Source organism: Natator depressus, chromosome 4 (genome assembly GCF_965152275.1).
Source record: "Natator depressus isolate rNatDep1 chromosome 4, rNatDep2.hap1, whole genome shotgun sequence".
In the NCBI taxonomy this organism is placed as follows: Eukaryota; Metazoa; Chordata; order Testudines; family Cheloniidae; genus Natator; species Natator depressus.
This window is the reverse complement of record NC_134237.1, coordinates 111,064,567-111,083,307: the sequence shown is the minus strand read 5'-3', so window position 1 is coordinate 111,083,307 and position 18,741 is coordinate 111,064,567. Positions and strand designations below refer to the sequence as shown.

Sequence of the window (18,741 nt, the reverse complement as noted above, 5' to 3'; positions counted from 1 at the left end):
TTGTGCTCGTCCAGCTTTTCTAAATAGTCCCGAACCACTTCTTTCTCCACAGAGGGCTGGTCACCTCCTCCCCATGCTGTGCTGCCCAGTGCAGCAGTCTGGGAGCTGACCTTGTTCGTGAAGACAGAGCCAAAAAAAGCATTGAGTACATTAGCTTTTTCCGCATCCTCTGTCACTAGGTTGCCTCCCTCATTCAGTAAGGGGCCCACACTTCCCTTGACTTTCTTCTTCTTGCTAACATACCTGAAGAAACCCTTTTTGTTACTCTTAACATCTCTTCCTAGCTGCAACTCCAGGTGTTATTTGGCCTTCCTGATTTCACTCCTGCATCCCCGAGCAATATTTTTATCCTCTTCCCTGGTCATTTGTCCAATCTTCCACTTCTTGTAAGCTTCTTTTTTGTGTTCAAGATCAGCAAGGATTTCACTGTTAAGCCAAGCCGGTTGCCTGCCATATTTACTATTCTTTCTACACATCGGGATGGTTTGTCCCTGTAACCTCAATAAAGATTCTTTAAAATGCAGCCAGGTCTCCTGGACTCCTTTCCCCCTCATGTTATTCTCCCAGGGGATCATGCCCATCAGTTCCCTGAGGGAGTCAAAGTCTGCTTTTCTGAAGTCCAGGGTCCGTATTCTGCTGCTCTCCTTTCTTCCCTGTGTCAGGATCCTGAACTCAACCATCTCATGGTCACTGCCTCCCAGGTTCCCATCCACTTTTGCTTCCCCTACTAATTCTTCCTGGCTTGTGAGCAGCAGGTCAAGAAGAGCTCTGCCCCTAGTTGGTTCCTCCAGCACCTGCACCAGGAAATTGTCCCCTACCCTTTCCAAAAACTTCCTGGATTGTCTGTGCACCGCTGTATTGCTCTCCCAGCAGATATCAGGGTGATTGAAGTCTCCCATGGGAACCAGGGCCTGCGATCTAGTAAATTCCGTGAGTTGCCATAAGAAAGCCTCGTCCACTTCATCCCCCTGGTCTGGCGGTCTATAGCAGACTCCCACCACAACATCACCCTTGTTGCTCACACTTCTAAACTTAATCCAGAGACACTCAGGTTTTTCTGCAGTTTCATACTTGAGCTCTGAGCAGTCATACTGCTCCCTTACATACAGTGCAACTCCCCCACCTTTTCTGCCCTGCCTGTCCTTCCTGAATGGCTTATATCCATCCATGACAGTACGCCAGTCATGTGAGTTATCCCAAACACATCATAATTCCTTGACTGTGCCAGGACTTCCAGTTCTCCCTGCTTGTTTCCCAGGCTTCTTGCATTTGTGTATAGGCACTTGAGATAACTCGCTGATCGTCCCGCTTTCTCAGTATGAGGCAGGAGCCCTGCCCTCTCGCGTGCTCCTGCTTCCTCCCGGTATCCCACTTCCCCACTTACCTGAGGGCTTTGGTCTCCTTCCCCCGCTGAACCTAGTTTAACGCCCTCCTCACTAGGTTAGCCAGCCTGCTTGCGAAGATACTCTTCCCTCTCTTCGTTAGGTGGAGCCCATCTCTGCCTAGCACGCCTCCCTCTTGGAACACCATCCCATGGTCAAAGAATCCAAAGCCTTCTCTCCGACACCACCTGCGTAGCCATTCGTTGACTTCCACGATTCGACAGTCTCTACCCAGGCCTTTTCCTTCCACGGGGAGGATGGATGAGAAGACCACTTGCGCCTCAGACTCCTTTATCCTTCTTCCCAGAGCCACCTAGTCTGCAGTGATCCGCTCAAGGTCATTCTTGGCAGTATCATTGGTGCCCACGTGGAGAAGCAGGAAGGGGTAGCGATCCGAGGGCTTGATGAGTCTGGGCAGTCTCTCCGTCAAAATACCAAACAACTATCTGATGCACACCTTGCTGCAATCCTTAAGGTTTCAACTGGTCAGTCACTGAGGCCAAACATCAACAAACTGACAGAACTGAAGTGTTGCCAGGTGGCTGGCCAACACTAAAAACTCTCTGGGAGGCGAAGAATTGTATAAAGTTGTATGACAGTTTTATTACTTCTAAGAAATTTGAAATAAAAAATATAAATGTTTTAATTTCTGAACACCATCTTCAGTGGCATTATTGGCCCGCTGGGAGGATTTGAGGACTGGCACTGGCCCTAAGGTAAATGGAGTCTGAGAGGCCTGATATTGACCATGCCCTGTATACAACAAATTCACACCTGAAGGCTCATAGCACACTAAGTGGTATAAACAAGCTGTTTCACTAGTACCATGCTACCATCATAGATTAATTTAGTTTCACTAATAAATGATTGTTTCACCTTTCACAAGTTAGAACATAAGAATGGCTATATTGGGTCAGACCAAAGGTCCATTAGCCAGTATCCTGTCTTCCAACTGTGGCCAATGCCAGGTGCTTCAGAAGGAATGAAAAGAACACGTAATCATCAAGTGATCTATCCCCTGTCATCCACTTCCAGTTTCTGGCAAATGGAGGCTAGGGACATCATCCCTGGTCATCCTGGCTAATAGCCATTGATGGACCTATTCTCCATGAACTTATTTAGTTCTTTTTTGAACCCTGTTATTATCTTGGTCTTGACAACATCCTCTGGTGAGAAGAAAAAACCCAAAGGCTGTTTTCTTATATCTTGTCTTAGTTGAGTGACAACAAATTGTAATTCTCCTGGAACTGCCAACATTTATTATAATGACAAGTTTCAGAGTAGCAGCCGTGTTAGTCTGTATTCCTAAAAAGAAAAGGAGTACTTGTGGCACCTTAGAGACTAACAAATTTATTTGAGCATAAGCTTTCATGAGCTACAGCTACGAAAGCTTATGCTCACATAAATTTGTTAGTCTCTAAGGTGCCACAAGTACTCCTTTTCTATTTATTATAATGTTAGTTATATTACTAACAAAAGATGAGATAACAACCACCACCATTTAGATAGAGATTTTCAGCACTTTACAAAGGAGGGTAGCATCATTATCCCAATTTTACAAGGGAACTGAGACTCGAAGTTGAAGGGACTTGACCAAAGTAACCCAGTAGGCCAGTCAGGAATGGAACCTAGGTCTCCTAAGTCCCAGTCCCGTGCTCTATCCATTAGGCCACAACATCTCCTCACAGAATATGTATGTATCATATGCTTAAGGACAAATTCTGCTCTCATTTAAACTTGTGCAATTTCCAGTGAAGTCAACAGGATTTAGTGAGTGGAACTGAAAACAGACTTTAGCTCTCAATACTTATACTCACTACAGTCCTTCCAATCAAACCCCAAAATGCACAATTTTTAAAAAACTAGAGGACTAATTTCTTTCCTCACAGTGGGAACTTATTGCCCTTTTAACTCAGCAATTTAAACAATTAGTGTACTGAAGAGATGCGGCAATTCCCCGTCCTAATTCTATTAGTGTATATAAGACTTAAGACATGCATTTGATCACATAACTAATTTTCATATTACATAAACTTACGATTTTTAAAAGTTAGATTTAGGGCCATGAAACTCTTCTAGTGACCATTTATTTTCAATTATGCATTAATTTCAAAGAAACCAAGGTAACATTTACATTTTCAATAGAAGCTGAGTAAAACATTTAGAACTAGCAACTGCAATTGAAATATGATTGCATCCACATTTTTAGGCTACCATTTGGACCATTATTTTTATAACTTACATTACACACACATCATTCTATGTTATCTTTACTCAGACACAAACAACTTTCTCCCGTTTTCTTCACTTACAATGCAGATCATAATTACACAGAACTTCTTAAAAATACCTAAAATTATTGGAGTATTATTATGCACCCACACAAGACAATCTAGTACAACAGCACTTTGCCACATAAATATTATCCATGTTTTTACAGTAACCCATTTTGTGATTTCAATTATCTTTCTCAAAATAGCCAAGCTATGAATTATCTATTTCCTATTTTTATTCTGATCCTAATCACAATAACATTCATTAAACATTTCAGGATTTTTATTTTATTTTTTTAAAAGATGTATAGTTGATTTTTTTCTGCAAACCAATGACAGTTATCCACCTTTCCGCCCTACATCTAACTTGCTATTATCTGGAATGAAAGATCTGTAACTTCTAAGACTTAGAGTGCTTCTTTTAAAAGATGCTTTCTCCAACATAGCATCCATAGGAAGCCAATTTATTTCATAGACTGGAAGAAGAGCTACGTGTAAACTCAAAAGCTTGTCTCTCTCACCATCTGGTCCAATAAAAGATTATTACCTCACTACCTTGTCATTCTAAAAACCTGGGATTAACACAGCTACACCACTGAATATTGTGCCACTGCCATTTGCCCTGAGGCAAAAAGTTCGCAATAACTTCCTTATTAATTGCTTATTGTTGCTTGAAAGCATGTCATCTGCATTGGCTGGCCTTGAAACATTCAACTGTCCTTGAACATTACTACAAGCAGATAAATGGTTTAAGCACAGTAAGAATACATATATGCAATTTAAATAGTAAGAGTCACTACGACTTAATACAGTACCTTTAAAGAAATCCTCCTCTAGCACTAACAAGGAAAATTAGCAGGCCATATACTACAGGTGAACAAAGAGAAAGGTCAAAAAAGGTGGAAGTGGGACTCTTAGCAATCTCTGCATTTCTCAACTGCTATTTGAATGGCCATGTTTTTCGGACCTCTCAATGATCAGGACCATTTATTAATTACATTTCTCCTCTGATTCATGACTATAAAGCAACACCATATTGATTACATAAAGGTTTAGGGGAAAACTAGGCTAATACCCACAGCTTACATTAAAGATTTAAACTCTTCTGAAGCCTCTGCCTAATTAATAGCAACAAAGTTTACAGTGAAACACTGAAAGAGGTTGAGTCAAGGTAAATGTGCACCTAAAAATTATCTGTGTGTTTCAACTCTTGATTGGAGTAAGCTCTATTCTAGTGTCTTTTTTTTTTTTTTTTATAAACAGTTAAAAAGTAACCTTCATAATTAATACATTAGATATGAAATAGAACAGCATATGGTAAAACAGATTATGGGATTAAACTAATTACACGATAACGCAGAAATCCACATCATCCTTCAGATCTAAACTTTGGGATGGGGTGTGTGGGGGAGAACAAAAAAGACTTCACATAATACAAACATTAGAAACTATGTTTTAAAAAAAATATCTGGGGGTGGGGGAGAGGAAGAAAAGCACATGTTAACTAAGAACAAAGAACTTATGTTTAGGCATCTACTTGCTCTCCATTGGGCCTAACTTTGTAAACACCTACCACTGGGTATAGAATTTACTACTGTAATCCTATGGGACTACTTATAAAAATTGAAATAAACCCTATGCCTGCTAGTATTTACAGGTTTAGTCCCCATACAATTAAAATTTGCATCTATTTTATAGGACTCATTCCTGGAGCCCTTATTCACAAGAGTAATTTCATTAAAACCAATTGGATAATAAATGGATACTTATAAGGCTTACAGGATCCAGTACAGTATTTATGTGAACTTGTAATAACTCAGAGGGGTAGTCAGAGTGAAGAATTAGCCTGTTCTTTAAGTTTTAGTTTGAATATTACATTAGAGACCCATTCAAGTTTGTTTTGACCTCTTTCTTCCATAGGCATTGACATGGTTGTGGACTTTATATTTTTATACTGAAAAAAAAAACAGAAATGATGGAAGACACGATACACAGTAGTAACCAATTATGAAAGTTATATCTCCTTGTAATTATACTGAGAAGTGTAGCAGTTGGACTGATGTACAAACTACTGTCTTTCTAAATCCCAATTATTTCACCTGAAAAGGTTTCTAAGATATAATGGAGGTAGTATTTAAAACTAGTAAATATTTTTTGTGCATACCTATAGCTAAAAACAGACAAAGCAATTTGGTGAAAATCTGTAAGCAAACAAAATAAAAATATTTCTCAGATTTCATATACTAAAATTTCAACCTGCTGTGAATGTTAATGCCAAATTTATACAAACAGTATTGACATTCTGTTTTAACACCTGAATTAGACAGTGTAAATGTGGTGAAAAAAACAAACCAGTAATAAAACCAGATCCACAGCTCCAGGAGCTTACTAAAGAGCCTTTCATGGACAATCTAGAAATCTTGAACATGTATACTTCTCTTTTAAGATTTCTTTTCCAGCTTTGGGAAACAGAGTGGTGGGGTGGGGGTGGGGAAGAAAGGACAGAGAAATAGTCCAATAGAAGAAGAGTAAAACCTTAAATTTTTAAAATTACAAAGCTAAACAAATAAGCCACAAGTTAGATGTAGCTATACAAAGTAATTGTCTTTATGACTTCAGTACAGATACAGAAATGCATGAAATTTACTTTGCTACTGACATTCCTTTTGCAGAATAATCTCTAGAATAAACCTTGTAATTACATACTAAAAAGTCACAGTCTGACTATAAACACTGCAAAGGAGAATAAACTTTTATCCCAGATTAAAACCTGAGGCAAGGCATTTTATACTTTACTCTGAATCCACTGCTTCTGAAAGAGTGGAGCTGGGAACAAATTTCAGTTAAAAAAAAAATCTAATAAAATAAACTCAAATACCTAAAGAATAGATTTATAAGATACACAAAAAATTCATTGGCAGATTTCAATCACTGACAAACACCAGTGATTTTTACGGAGTCAAAACCCCACTGCTTGCTGGTAATGAACCCATACATATCATCTATTTTTAAGTGGTGATATCACTGTTTACTATGAAAATGAATGTCTTAAAAGTAGATCATTAAAATAAGCTATAATTTTACACACTTACCTTGTGGAAAAGAATTTGGTTGCACTAAATAAAGGAAAGCATGGACTAGTCTAAACAAAATTCCTATTGGTCCAGGTTCATGATATGTATTTGTATCATATGTCTTCACAGGCACAAATCCAAAATCCAAAGTTCCAGGAGGTGGTTTGTGTAAAGGCTGCACCTCTGAAACAGTACTTCCACAAAGCAACAACAGCAGCAGAAGTTCCACAGCCATGGCTAAAAGTATTCATAAAATAGGAGGTAGAGATTTTGCTCTCCCAAAGTCTAGAAATCTTCAGCACATTAGAAATTTATTCACTGGGAGTGAGATGTGTCAGCAGGAAAAAGCTGATGTCTTTAGTCCTTTGCTTAGTCTTGGATAATGTACACTGACTTCGGAATGGTGTGGAAGCTCTTCACAGAACTGAGGCAGTGCACCATCTCTGGCAAAGACAGAAAACAACTGTTTAAATGAGCGCCCTCACTGCACGAGGGTATGAAAATGTGAGATGCCTCCAATCTCATGTGGAAATATAACACAAAAATGATTATACTGGCAAGCTAAATAGGGCAGAATAGAACAATTTATTCCCAGGTGTGAAAAAACGGATCCATTATACACACAGTACTTGAGGAAACCACTGATTATTCACAGTTTTGACTGAGCCTTTAAAACAAAACAAATTTAAAGAAAATCACAGTATTAGGACTGCAGCATAAAGAGCAAATGAAATTAAAGGAACAAATTTTTACTTTACTTATAATTGTAATAAAGTCAGATTTATTGTATTTAATCACAAAATAATCACAGTGCATTTTATGAATGTTTTAAAATGCAACTCTAAATGCATGTAGACAGCCACACAAGGACTGATATACATAAGCAGATGATTAATACAAAAGGACATAACTTCTCCGCTCCCTGAGAATTCATAACTTCCCAATGTTGCAAAACTTTTTTTCCCCCACATAGGTTAGCAGCGGCAAATTTATCTTTACTCTTGTGGCATTATTTTATTAACAGAGGAGCCATAGATTACCACCTATCAAAGAAGGATTTAAACTTTCAATTCATTTTATAGTGTCAGTAACATATGGTCATGGGAAAACAATTTTTTTCTGGCACACAACATTGCAGGAACATCAGACAGGGTATGTGGATTTTAAATATAAAATATGGATTAAAACATCAACCTCGGGCATTTTCTAATACTAAAATATACTTAATTCCCTCAAACATGAAATACCCCCCAAACCCCCCCCCCCCACATATTTAGTATTACATATTTCCCTTTCAACATAGAAAATAATGTAATGTAAGTTATTCTTCACTTTCAATTTGTAACTAAAATGAAGCTAGATTCAAGAAACACCTTCTCTGTCAATTACGGAAAAATCTGCTTGCCACAGATAGATAGGAAGCTTTTCCTGTAAGGCACGAATGGGTCTCATCCACAAATTCCTGTTAACTTTAAGGCTTTCCACAGGGCTCTGTCCTTGGCCTCCTTCTCTTCTCCCTCAAAAAGTAATCTCAACCACAAACACAAATTCAACTACTATCTGTATGCTTAGGGTTAGTCTGTTAGTCTATAAGATGCCACAGGACTCTTTGCCGCTTTTACAGATCCAGACTAACACGGCTACCCCTCTGATACTTGCCATCTGTATGCTGACACTCACAAATCTACCTGTCTTCTGTCCAAACAAAAACTTAGCCTGTCTCTGATAGACATCCATGAAGAGCAATCTGTCGGATCGAGCTCAACATGGCTAAAACAAAGCTCTTAATCCCCCACCCCACCAATCCTCCCTGCTGCCCCCTTTTTCAAATCACTGTGGAAAACACTACCAATCCTACCTGTCACTCAGGCCTGTAAGCTGGGTGTCATCTTCAACTCGGACCTCTCTCTGGGTTTTCATCATTTCACATCACAATTAATCCAACCTCCTTCTTTCTGACCTTGACAAATGGAACCATCACTCATTGATATCCGTTCAAAGTGCTGCTCCAAAGCTCGTTTTCCTAGCCCATTGCTTTGCTCACGTCACCTCTCTTTTTGCATTCCAGCACTGGCTCTCTCTATCATTTCAAACATCAGTTGTCTTATTATTGTAACCTATGGCCACCCTACCTATCATCTCTCATTCAGCATTGAAGAGTCGACTCCCACATCCATTCAGGCCTTGTCAGCCTCCATCATCCACTTGTTAAAATTTTCAAACAACCACCTTTGTGCTTTCTTCCACGTTGCCCCTCATGCTTGAGAGTAACTCTCCATAAACATTTACAAAAATAACTCAATATCCTCCTTCAGAACTCTCCTTTGCTGTGAGGCCTACAAAAAACAGGAGGATAGTTAGGTTGTTGAGACCACTGCCTATCTTGCTGGCCAATACAGTCTCAGTTTCCTTTTAATCCCAGTCTGTCTGCTTCACCTATTGTCTCTTGTCTTATACCTACATGTAAACTTTTTGGGGTAGGAACAGTCTTTTTGTTTTGTGTTTGTACAGCGCCTAATACAAAGGAGCTCTGGTCTAGGACTTGGGGCTCCGATGCACTATGATAATACAAATAATATAACATGAACCAATGAAGTACGGTCTTTTTGAGTAAGTGAACTCAACTCTAATGATTCTGCTGCCCCTTGTAGCTTCCCAAAACAGAGTGAAATTAACAAGACTCTGGCCACTTTTCTATCTTTTATTAAGAAACCTGAGAGCAGTAGTGAAAATACAAGAGTCATGTCAGTTTCACCGCTGAGGAAGTCTATAAGTAAAAAGCCAATACTGTTCATTTCAAATGAAACATATGAATTTGCCTATGTGTCTAACTAGGCCTCAGTGACAACTCTGCCAACTCAGTCCTGGGCCAGTTGGCTGTACTGCCTATTTAGTGCAACATTTAGCAGAAAAACAAGAACAAAAAAGATGAGGAGTGGCATTTCTGTTCTCCTCCGACTTCAGATGCCAAAAATGCTCTTTCTTAAAGGCTAAATCCTTCAAGAGCATCCATCTGTTATGCAAATCCAACCACAGGACAGATCCAGGACTCCTGCTGGCATACAGGCCTCAACTGACTGCAAACTCCTTAGAGAGGCCAACCAAGCTACCGTCTAGCACTCTACTGGAGTCTCCTAGATTCCTTGCCCTTCAGGACATCAGTACACATATAAAGGACACCTGTAACACCTTAGTGATCTATTGTCATGTATGGCAACCACTAATTTCTTCTGAATTGTGTCTGGACCCATATGCTGGACTGAGCTTTGGCCTATGAGTGGAAATGAGAAATATAATCACCTTACTGTTTTCCTGGTCCAACTATACTTTCTCCCAGCAGAGTTCATGACTTTCCCAATAGCGTGACCAGAGGTCCCAATTTTATGGAACAGTCCCAATATTTGGGGCTTTGTTTAATATAGGTGCCTACAACCCCCCCCCAGCCCCATCACGATTTTTCACAATTGCTGCCTGGTCACCCTATTTCCCAAGCAAGAGGTGAACCATTCAGACTGGCTTATCCTTGAAAGGTCATGAATCTGGTGAGCTTCTAGAATGCCCTGGAAGAAAAGAGCCATCCACCTATAGGACCAACGGTGAAATAACACAAACAATACACATGCTTTACTATCAAACAACCCCTGTCCCCGAGATCTCCATGGTGCACCAAAGTCTGATGAAACATGAAAAACATGAAGGCAGAAAACAACAATGTTGGTGGTGATGCAGGAGTACGCCACAGCTATGGGGAAATCTGAGAACCTTTTCCCATCTTTCATAGCCCCTGCTGAATTACACACAGCAAGTGTTCTGAGGAGAAATCCAGTTTATCAACTGGACTACACCAAGCTACACCACAGGTCCATTACTTATTGCTGCAAAGAGCGATAAACATGCGTTGTTCAAAATATCAGTCAACAGCTAGAGGAGCTCTCAGACAGAAGAATTCAAAATCAGAGCCAGGAACAAAGATTATTCCTCTCCTTCATGACGTTCAGCTTCTGTATCCTCTCAGTAACTGTCCTATCTTTGCTAGAGAAAGCCAGGAAAGAGCAAATCTAATAATAATCTAAATATCTGAATCACCTATGCCTTATTCAAAAAAGGTGGTCTTTTCAACTACCCTGAAGCATGATGCTCAATGCAGTAGTCTAAAAGCCACACATATAAATTCAAATATTTGAATGTTTTCAAAGCAATAACTGATTGTTGCAAAGCATCTATGCTATGAACCAAACAGAGATATAAGCCCAAAGGATATCTTATATACCCCCCCCCCAATTTGTTTACTTCATTCTTTAGTCTTCAAGATTTTCTTCATCATGGATTGCTATCTTATCCCTTTATATATTGTGCTATGATTAAATGTAACAAGCAACATACATCGTAAATTGCTTAGAATGCCTCTAATTATGGAATGGTAGGAACATCATAGTTAAAGTTGGGTTCTATTTCACATTTAAAGTTAACAGGAGTTCAGCCTCTTTGTTTTGTATGAAAAAAATAGTATTTCTGCCCCAAATTTTGAACACAACTTCTGAGAGAAATTTGAATTTTCTGATAATTTTCAAGTAAATCTATTATTTAGCTTTGAGTTCTAATCAATTAGGGTCTGATTCAATGGTTAATGAAGTCAGTGGAAAGGTTCCAATTGACTTCAACGGGTGATAAATTGAGCCCTTAATTGCCAAACCTGAATAGGTTTAGTTTCACAGAATTATGCAAACAGGAGTAAAGCACTATGAAGGTGCCTCCTTGATGGAGAAAAAGAACTATTACCAGTGTGACTCTGTTGAAAATATTAAGTCATACATTAACAACGTTAAAAGATTTGTAGGCTTAACAGAAGAATTCTGTTGAGAATGCAAGGTCCAATGAGTCCAATCCCATATTTCAGGACACTAAAGGGCACCCTGCTATGAGGACATGAACATACATGTTCTTCAGTTCTACAGAGGCCAATGAAATCCGCAGATGCTATCATTATAAATATAAATAAAATTTAGCAACCACACATTAGAAATAAAATAGCTTTCGTTCCCCTGGCCTCTTGGGAATCAAAAAGGAATGCCTCTAGAATCCTTACTGGGGTCTCTATCCTACCTCTGACAGGTGGTATTTCTTGCCATGCTATTTCAAAAAACAGAATGTAAATTCTCCTCAAGACCCGTGCTCTGTAAAGCAACAGCACATTTTGGGTGCTGTATCAATAATAGCAATCAGGAGCTTGCAGAAATGTTACCAATCCTATGGCTCAAAAAGCCAATGTGCATCTGAATAGGAATTCCACTCACTGAATGACAGCTCCCCTACTCAAATCACAAGGGATCTGGGCTATGAATGGGATCCTTCTGTTTTCCTTACCTTGCTATGCAAAAGAAAACTTTTTGGAAGTTTGTTGCTCGCTAATGATGCTACAGTAGATCGACAGTGTTGGAAAAAGAAACCTATCCACAGAATATGTAATCAGTAAAAAGACTACCAATCCCCAAGGCAAAGCTGCAAGAGCAACAAAAAATGCTACAAACATATATGAGAGTTTATTTCTAGGACACTCTTCACCATGGCACGAGCCCTTTGTATCATTAGAAACAAAATGCACATTACTCTATACTCTTGCACCTTGTGAGCTACATTCATGGCCATACACAGATTTTTCATATTCAGTATTGGGGGGGGGGGGGAAGAGGGAGGGGAGGAAACAGAGCAGTATAATATTTTAAAAGATTTTTATTAATTCACAAGCTACAGGACATTTATTTTAATGTCCTTGTTTTTCATGAAAACCTTATGTTCAGCTACATAAAAAGAAATGTAACTGAATGGAATAATTTAGTTTATTTCTCGTTGTAATTGGAAAGGGTATTAGCTTTCATCTTTAAAAATACAAGTTTTTGGCCTCCCCCCACAAAACCCCACCTCATACCTTTCTATGTACAGAAGTCACTACACCAGAGATGGGCAAACTACAGCCGGCGGGCCACATCCGGGCCTTCAGACATTTTAATCCGGCCCTCGAGCTTCCACTGGGAAGCAGGGTCTGGGGCTTGTCCCACTCTGGCACTCCAGCCAGGGAGTGGGGTTGGGGGCTTGCCCCGCTCTGCGCGTGCCCCAAGTGCTGCCCCCGCAGCTCCCATTGGCTAGGAACCATGGCCAATAGGAGCTGTAGGGGCGGCACCTGCGGACAAAGCAGCGCACAGAGCCTCCTGGCTACGCCTCGCATAAGAGCTGGAGGCAGGACATGCCACTGCTTCCGGGAGCTGCTCGACGTAAGCGCTGCCTGGAGCTTGTACCCCTGATCCACTCCCATGCCCCAACCCCCGCCCCAGCTCTGATGCCCTCCGAACCCCTCGGTCCCAGCCCGGAGCACCCTCCTGCACCCCCATCGCCATCCCAGAGCCTGCATCTCCGAGAGCCCTCTTCCCCCCCCCCACACACCTCAACCCCCTACCCCAGCTTAGAGCCCCCTCCCACAACCTGAACTCCTCATTTCTGGCTCCACCCCAGAATCCACTCCACCAGCCAGAGCCCTCACCCCCTCCCGCACCCCAACCACTGACTTTGTGAGCATTCACGGCCCTCCATAGAATTTCCATACCCAGATGTGGCCCTCGGGCCAAAAAGTTTGCCCACCCCTGCACTACACCCAACTCTAGGGCATCTGCGGTCTATCACTCTGTAGAGCATGCCACAAACTTTAAATAAAGTATGCTATAATACTAACTCCATACAAATAGCACATTTCATCCAAGATTCTCAAGTTGCCTTACTACATTAGTTAAGCTTAGACATGCCTGATACAGAGATAGATAGATAGGTAGGTAGGTATCCCCTTGTTAAAAATGGAGAGATTGAGACACAGAGTGGTTAAGGAACTGTTCTAAGATCAGACCGAGTCTCAGCTGCAGAGCCAGAAACAGCACACAGGTTCTCCAACTTCTCATTTTCTATTTTAACAACTACACTGTACTTCTTCCCTTTAACGCTGCAATCTATGCAAACATAATATTGCAATCCCGTGATGTGACTGCAATTCACTCTGAACTGAGATTCAACCAACCAGGAGCCAGACTGTTAGAGCAGGATGTGGGAGCCCTCTGGCAATGAACAAAGAATGGAGGGCAGAAGAAGGGGCATTTGCCCATGCTGGGCACAGATCAAGGACAGATCAACATTTTTTTTTAAATTAACCATTTGAAAAGTTGGTCTATAATTCCATCTCAAGATTCCATTGACACCAACCACCACAAGAGCAATGCAAATTATGAGGTCACAGCCACATGACTGACATTTACTTGTACTGTATTATAACTTTTGATTCCACACACAAAAAAAATATAAATCTTCACATTCAGAATACATAAAATGATAAGCCACAGTAGCCACTGGCAAGTCACAAAAGATGTGGTGTTCTGTTACAAAACCTCTTCTAGGCCTGTGATTTAATGACTGCAACTTGTTGCCATAGGAGGAGTAGGGAGTAAGTGAACCTTCTAAACATCAGGGACTGCAGAACACAGTAGCAAAACAATAAACAAAACTAATACTGGATAGTCTCAACTTGTATCTCACATGCATATTGTGAGTTCCAAGTGGGATAAAACCGGAGAAGGGCTTGAGTTACAGCAGCCAGATATGCAGAACACAGGAATGTATTTTCTGGATGTGTCTCAAAAAATCAAAGATTTAAAAAGGAAAATTTAAAAATTCGTTGTGTTTCATTGAAACACAGCAAAATCCCTCGTAAGAAGGTGATAATTTTAACAATTGCCTTAAAATTAATTCTGGGGAGGCAGTCTCCATCCCCAAGAAAGAAAGACTTGGCAGGTGGTCTAATTTTAGCCAGTTGACCAGATGTTTAGATTATAGATTCATTAAGTGGAACAGAAAAAAAAATCAGTTTGTTTGCTCTGATAATATTTATAAAGCATGCCCTATGAGGGCACTGTAGAGCAATAATAAAAGATTATAAAAACAACAAACATTATGAAGCCATTCCATAAAAAGGAAATCTGTCGTGCTGACAGTTCAGAACTGGTGGGGTGTGCTGGAAAGGTTCTAATGTAGAGGAAAATGGATTACAGCAGATAATTGCATACATAATATCTCATAAATGGGACAAGACCCTCCCGTCTTCTTCCGAATTATATTTAAATAGTTGGGATTTTCTTCCCCCCTCCACCAGTTTAATTCTAAAAATTACATAGTATGATTTGTGCTTAAACTCTGCCCTGGTTGGAGTTACAGAACTGATTTTATAGCTTCTTTCTTAATTTCTTCCCCGGGTACGATGCATGGAAGGAGACAGAGTCAACTCCTCTCTCTCTCTCCCTCCACCTTCCCTTCCCCACCCCACAAAACAAACACACTTCATGATTGAGTTCACCCTGCTGGGACCAGAATGTAATCATTCATGACCTTTCAATATGATTTGTCCTGAACTACACTGACTAATGGTCAGTATCTCATAAGCTAACTCAACTCTTCACACTCACGTGTAAGCACAATAAAATGTTATAACATATACAAAGCCATGAGATGAGCATGGCTGGGTCTCTGCTGCAAGTCTGGACACAAGACTGGACTGCAGATACGACAGCATAGTATTGCTTATTACAACAGTACCTCTTGAACCTGGTAGATGAAGTGGTTTCTAAAACAGCACCCTACTCATCTCCATAGTGTGGTTAGTCACACAATACCATGGTACTCTCAGCAGAGAACTTTGACACCGCCCCATACACATATTTGGGCTACTGGTTAGTGTGGTATACTAGTTAATCTCTCCGGAGGTCCTCATTTTTCTCCCACAGTACTGCCTTCTGCTTGTCTCACATCCAAACCTTCACATGCAGATTAGGTCTCGAGTCCACTTCCTTTGGAAAAGTCAATAACCCCAACATAAACTACACACCCTTCTCAGCAAAATTCATACAAACACAGCATTAGGGGGTCAAGGAATCATCTTCATTCACAGCAGAGAACATACAGTCCCACCACAATGCTTTCGATAACGGGAAGGATGTCCCACCCTTCCGTCACACACGCCTCCCCCCTTCATAGTGTTTTCTATATAGGGACCCCTCTCTTCCCTCAGTGCTTCCTATGGGGGTTCCTTCTGCTTGCCCTCACCCCACATCCACTGTTTTCTACAGCACGGTCTCCCTCCCTTCTCCCATGGCTATTACAGGGGATCCCTCCAGGGCCTTCACTCCAGGTGTGTTCGGCAGCACTGAAGGACCCGCCGCCGAAAACTCTCGTGGGGGCCCCTGTGGGGCCCAGGGCAAATTGTCCCACTTGCCCCCCCCCCGGCCGCCCTGGATCCCTCTCCCTCACACCCCCAGACTACACAAGCAGTGTAGGCACAAGCAGACTGAGCAATGGATTAGCGGCCCAAGAAGCTCAAAGGGGTCCTGATTTAGTATTACCCCAAAATACTGTTCACATTATTGAACGTGGGCTTTTTAACGATTAATATGCATTAAGTTTGCCTTTTTTTTTTTTTTTTTTTTGGTTTGTACAAATAACTCAATCAGTATTTTAGCGGTGGGTGACGGATCAGGCCCCACCCCAAATACCCCTGCTTCGGGCCCCCCCATGGGCTAGCTCTGCCTCTGCCACAAAGCTTTCTATGGAGGTACCGCTCCACTCTCTCCAGTGGTTACGTCTCTCCCGCACACACCGATGGTTTCTATACCCTCTCACACCCCAGCCCACGGCCAGGCTTTCCGAGACCCCGACCCCCGCCCGGCGCCTCCTGCGGACCCGCCACCCGGGCAAGAGCAGCAACTCTTAGGGCAGGATCCGTGCACCCTGCCCGGCGCCGCGGCGGGCTGCAAGTGGCCGGCGCGCGCGGGGAGCGCCAGCCGAGCACTCACCCCGCGGACTGCTCGCTCCAGCAGGCTCCGGCTGCTCCAGCGGCTCCCGGCTCAACGCGCTGAGTCTCCCCGCCCGGCCGCCTCCCCGCCAGGCCCCCACCGGCAGGCACCGCCCTCTGCCGCACGCACCAATCAGCAGCTCCCCGCGACCCCACACCCCGCTCATGACTGATTCCGCGCGGGGCTGCGGGACCAGCGCGGGAGGCTGAAGTCGGGCGAGGGGGCCGCGCGCTAGGTTCCCCCGCAGCATGCAGCGCTCGACCACCTGTTGCTTTCTGTGCAAGCCGAGTAAGGGGAGGGGACAAAGAGACTCAGCCCAGAGCTGCAGGCTCCGAACTTTAGGCCTCCTGAAACTTCAGAGCTGGCTCCAAGTTGTGCAGGTGGTTCCTGCAGGGGCCTGAGGGTCTCCAGCAGCCAGGGGTTCCGGATCCAGATCGTCTTCACAGATCGCCCTTTATTTCTACAGTGGTGGGGCAAACCAAAGATTAGGGTCCAAAAGACACCTCTTTGCTGTGAAGAGTTCAAACTCAAAACGGATCCAATGGGACAGTATCCCTATACCTAGTGGGCTGAGCCAAAATCTGAGCTCCTCAAAAAACTGGGGAGAAACTAGAGTTTAATTTTGTCAGTTGGCGCCAGCCTCCCATTTTTACCCCCTAGATTGGTGATTTGTGAATGCCCTTCTGCCCCTTATTCTGAGGTTTAAGAAAGCAGCACTTAATATTCTTTTGCAATCCCACAGTTATGTGTGTCCTGTAAATTACATTATTAAAAGCTGCTTCTATCTTTGGCTTTTGGAACAATATCTTATTTTATCTTTTCTGAGGTTGCCCTGATTTCCTAACAAGATTATACTTTCTACTCCCAGGACTCATGTCCCTGTTTCTAAGTGGTTCCTTTGACTTCTAAAAGAGACTAGTGAATTTTTAGTAGGACAGGGAGCCAAATTAATGTCCCAAACTCTCTATTTCTATATGTCAATCTGCAGGACTTTCCATTCTCCTGAGACTGTATTTGTGTGCTCCTTGTCACATTGTGTATTTTTTTTATTTGCAGCTTTGAGATTTTCACTTGGTTTTAAGAACATAAGAACAGCCATACTAGGTCAGATCAATGGTCCGCCTGGCCCAGTATCCTGTTGTCCAACAGTGACCGTTGCCAGATGCTTCAGAGAGAATGGACAGGGCATTTATCAAGTGATCCATCCACTATTGTCCAGTCCCAGCTTCTGGCAGTCAGCAGTTCCAGGACACCAAGAACATGGGATTACATCTCTGATCATCTTGGCTAATAGCCTATCATCCATGAATTTATCTGATTCTTTTTTTGAGGGGTAAATAACGCTTCTCCAACTGGGTTTTCCCCAACTGGGATATCAAAACATAACTGGTAGGAATAAGTCTTGTGCACTTTTCACAGAGTCAGTTTCACTTTTCAGTGCTACTATTCATGGCACAGTAAGAATTTACATTGGTGAAATGAGATCAGAATGCTGCCCTAGATATCCCTAAAAACACTGATCTATAGAAGGGTTCTCCCCCCCCCCATTTTTTCACTCTGTTTACAGATAGAAATAACTGACAGAGGTAGAAAGAAACCAAGGACACTGCTATCTACAGCTGTAAAATATCCTCAGGGAAAATAAAGGTGTAGCAGCCAAATTGGAAGCATTCAAGAATGAACTAGGGAATGAGGAGTTCAGATTCAATAGTACATCCCCTAAAATAGTCACAAATGATTGGGCAACATTTGTTTCCAAATAGCAAATGCAGGTCATGAGCACCCAAAACTTTTCTTCAAACTATCTACTGAATTTGATTCCTTTGCCCCATATAAAAATAAAATGGAAAGGCAAAATTTCAGTGCCAATTTGATTACTGTACCTACAGGCTACAGAGGTAAGTCATACAGTTACAGAGATAATTGCAGTGATGCATAGGAGAGCAGTCAGAAATATGGAAGAGATTATGTATATAATGGGGTGACATGAAAAGTCAGATATAAAAATAAATCTAGCTCTGCTTGGCCAGAAGATACTCAAGTTTTCACTTGGCTCATCAATAGTGAGCTACCACTATACTATTATATGAAACACAACAATAGTTCGCATATCCCTGTAGGTGGGTTTCTTCTG

The 18,741-nt window shown here is 41.8% G+C and overlaps 1 protein-coding gene across 6 annotated transcripts in view; it reads right to left on the bottom strand.

Moving 5' to 3' along the window:
* The window catches only part of PROM1 (prominin 1), a 95,446-nt gene extending 78,769 nt beyond the window's left edge, over positions 1–16,677 (bottom strand). For all 6 annotated transcript variants that reach the window (XM_074951648.1, XM_074951649.1, XM_074951651.1 and 3 more), the window contains exons 1-2: positions 16,608–16,677; positions 6,748–7,172 (exon numbers count right to left, since the gene is read on the bottom strand). In XM_074951648.1, coding sequence (XP_074807749.1) covers positions 6,748–6,964 — 217 coding nt within the window. In that variant the 5' untranslated portion in view covers positions 6,965–7,172; positions 16,608–16,677. The remainder of the gene's footprint in view (positions 1–6,747; positions 7,173–16,607) is intronic.
* Between the last annotated feature and the right edge of the window lie 2,064 nt (positions 16,678–18,741).